At 61.3% G+C, this 3,577-nt stretch overlaps 1 protein-coding gene and 1 pseudogene across 1 annotated transcript; one reads left to right on the plus strand and one right to left on the minus strand.

Moving 5' to 3' along the window:
- Positions 1–598: 598 nt before the first annotated feature.
- Positions 599–1,858, plus strand: LOC112207744 (putative uncharacterized protein FLJ44672). The gene has a single exon (XM_054686995.2). It carries the CDS (start codon positions 871–873, stop codon positions 1,720–1,722), a length of 852 nt encoding a protein of 283 aa, XP_054542970.1. The 5' UTR covers positions 599–870; the 3' UTR covers positions 1,723–1,858.
- A 75-nt stretch (positions 1,859–1,933) lies between these two features.
- LOC134810226 (protein capicua homolog) overlaps positions 1,934–3,577 on the minus strand; it is a 2,377-nt pseudogene continuing 733 nt past the window's right edge.

Raw genomic sequence — 3,577 nt, forward strand, 5'->3', positions numbered from 1 at the left:
CCATGCCTCACACCGGCCCCTCCCACGCTGAGAGAGGTCAGCGTGAGCCCTTGCCTCACACCGGCCCCTCCCACGCTGAGAGAGGTCAGCGTGAGCCCCTTGCCTCGCACCGTCCCCTCCCTCGCTGACAGAGGTCAGCCTGAGCCCCTTGCCTCACACCGGCCCCTCCCTCGCTGACAGAGGTCAGCCTGAGCCCCTTGTGTCACACCGGCCCCTCCCACACTGAGAGAGGTCAGCGTGAGCCCTTGCCTCACACCGGCCCCTCCCACGCTGAGAGAGGTCAGCGTGAGCCCCTTGCCTCACACCGGCCCCTCCCACGCTGAGAGAGGTCAGCGTGAGCCCTTGCCTCACACCGGCCCCTCCCACGCTGAGAGAGGTCAGCGTGAGCCCCTTGCCTCACACCGGCCCCTCCCACGCTGAGAGAGGTCAGCGTGAGCCCTTGCCTCACACCGGCCCCTCCCACGCTGAGAGAGGTCAGCGTGAGCCCCTTGCCTCACACCGGCCCCTCCCACGCTGAGAGAGGTCAGTGTGAGCCCTTGCCTCACACTGGCCCCTCCCATGCTGAGAGAGGTCAGCGTGAGCCCCTGCCTCAACAGGCCACCGTGAGGGAGGAGCAGGGTCGCACGTGGGCTGCTGGGAGGCAGGCAGGGACTTGGGCCTGGGAGGTCGCGGTGGGGCGAGAGCTGGGCCTGGAGACACCCCTCTGAGGCAACAGCGGGGCCTACAGACTCTGTTCTCCAGCCGGAGCTGGGACTGTTCAGGTACTGGGAGGCGGGATGTGGGTCTGAAGAGGTTGGTTGCCGAAACTTCGGTGTCTACAAACGCAGGTGGGAACTGAGCCAAAAAAGCTTGTTTCCTGGGAGGTGGGAGATGCAGCCAAGAGAAACAGCTGTGCCTGCAGAGGCCGCCATGTGGGAGGCTGAGGCCGGGCCTCCTCAAATCGGCCTCTCCAGAGCCACTTGCAGCCTCCCGGCGTCCTCTCCGGGCCCAGCTCTTCCTCCCGGCTGTGTCTCCAGGCCTGACTCTGGCCTCCCAACAACGTCTTTGGACTCAGCTCCTGCCCAGCTCCCAGCGGCCCTGGTAGGCCCACCACTTCCCGAAGCCAAGCTCCCCAGGCCCAGCTCAGGCCTCACGGTGGCCTCTCCAGGCTCAGCTCCTGCCCTCCGATGGCAAGGTCGGTGGGCTCCTCTAGGCCCAGCTTGGGCCTCCCGGCGGCCTCTGCAGGCCCAAATCGTCCTGAAGTCGGCCTCTCCAGGCCCAGCTCCGGCCTCCCGGCGGCCTCTGCAGGCCCAAGTCGTCGTCAAGTCGGCCTGGAATTGGGCCTGGAAGAGCAGCAAGTCGGCCTTCCCGGGCCCAGCTCCGTCCTCTCGGCGGCCTCTCCAGGTGCAAAACTTCCTCGAGTCAGCCTCTCCAGGCCCAGCTCCTCCTGCCTCCCAGTGGCCTCTTTCAGCCCAGACCAGCTCATGGCTCTTGGCGGCCTTCCCAGGCCCCGCTTTTGACTTTTGGTGGCCTCTTCAGGCCCAGAACTTGACCTCCAGTGGGCCTTTGCAGGCCCGGCCTCCTGCCTCTCGAAGGCCTGCATGGGCCTGGACTCACAGCGGACTCACAGCGGACTCTCCATGCCCAGCTAGCCCTTGCCTCATTGCGGCCTCCCGAGTCCAAAGCTCCTGCCTCTCGGCCGCTTCGGCAGGCCCAGCTCCCGCCTGCCAGCGGCCTCTTTAGGCCCAGCTCATTCCTCACAACGGCCTTCCCAGGCCCCGTTTTTCCCTTCCGGCAGCCTCTTGGCCTCTAATTTGTTTATCTTTTGTGTATAAATCCCAAAATATTGAATTTTGGAATATTTCCACCATTATGTAAATATTTTGGTAGGTGATTTATTTGGGGTGAGTTTCTGCACCAAGCCCGAATTTTTTATTTTATTTTACTGATTATTTGGTGTTAAACAGGTTTAATGACGGTCACGGCAACTTTTTGGCACAATGAAAAATATCGCCCATGATCAACGTGTTCTGTTCTGGGGAAGGGGGCAAAGGCAGGGTGAATCACTTTCTTAAAAAGTATAGCTCAAGTTGGGAGTGCAGAGGGAATGGGGAGAAAACCCTCCCGCTGCCTGTGTCGAAGTGCAGGAGCCCCCACCCCCATACTCACCTGAGTCCAGCCCCCCTCTGCCCCCCGGGTGGCTCAGCCCAGCTCCTGCCTAGGAGAGCCTTAGTGTTGGGAGGGACCCTGATGACTGAGGAGCCTGGTAGCTCCAGGTCGCCCACACTTTCAGGTCTCTTGCCCCAGAAGGTGGCAGGATCCATTGGGAGGAAACAGGTCGCCTTGGAAGGCGTCCGTGGGTCCCCATCCCCAGGGGTAGGGGCCATAGGGGGCCCGCTCTGCTGCCTTGACCATACTCCTGGGCTTTGAAGGATCCTGGGCCCAGTAAGAAGGAGGTGGGTGCCAAGGTTGAGGAGGAAGCATCCGAGTATGTGTAGGGGGAGGACAGGGTGGGAGCATAGACTTTGCCAAAAGCTGCAGGTGGATCGGGGGACCCTGGGGGCTCAGGATCCAGCAAGGGGCGGCAGGAGTAAAGGAGGAAGGAATGACAGGTGCAAGTACCTTCCCACCAAAGCCCTTGTTGCCCTCTGGCTCCTCCCCAGAGTTGTCCCCACTCTCAAGTCAGTCACCCACTCCTTGAACTTGAGATCAGTGTCAGTGGTGCTAAAGCCATCATCAGCCATGACATCATCACCCCCTCCTCCTCATGGATGACCGTGTGCTCCTCGTCATTCGCCATGTCCTCACTGGCCATCTGCTGGGAATGAGCATCTCAAGTGGGCAGCAGCAGGGCTGCCCACTGGTCACCTCCCTCACCAGGGGCTGCAAAGTGGCCTGGAGCTCCATACTGAGTAGAAGGCTTTGGGCCAGAGTATGATGCAGTGCCAGACACCACCTGTGTCAGTTCCTGTAGTGCCTGACGGTCTATTTCCCTGCCGTCCAGGCTGTGTACCCCCCTGTGGGAGAAGGCTTGGGCCAGGCTGAGCCAGGTTCCCTGACTGTGTGCAGCCGTTCTGCCCCACAGAAGCTGCTCCTTGGTATCCGAGCTCTGGAGTGTTTAGGTTGCAACTGACAGGAGTTCAGAGGACACCCCAGGGGCAGTGGCAGTGCCCGTCTCTGATATGCTCTGCTCCCACGAGCCCTTGTTACACTCCTGCTAGCCCCTGGCTTGTGGGCTTGGCCTCTGAGCTGGACTTCTTTCGGTCCTTGTTGCAAGTGGGCCACCTTCACCTGGAAGGCCAGGTCGTGGTATTTCTGCGTCTCATTGGGCCCCAGGGTGTACCACCACTCGCTCAGCATCTGGCTGACGGTCCGGATATCCTGGTTGGAGTGACCCTGGTGCGCCCTGCCAGGGCCTGGTGCCGCTTGCTGAAGATCATGACCGCCACTCATGGGCCACCGGATGTGGTCCTTGTCCCATTTGTTGGGGCTGCGTCCATCCTTCTCAGAAGATGAGTCCTGTTCCTTGCGCAGGGCACTGAGGGACTGGGCCTGACATCATCTGAGTGGTAGAGGCAACTGGGTGTCAGGAGACATG

The sequence above is a fragment of the Pan troglodytes genome, chromosome 5, assembly GCF_028858775.2.
Source record: "Pan troglodytes isolate AG18354 chromosome 5, NHGRI_mPanTro3-v2.0_pri, whole genome shotgun sequence".
NCBI classification, from domain to species: Eukaryota; Metazoa; Chordata; class Mammalia; order Primates; family Hominidae; genus Pan; species Pan troglodytes.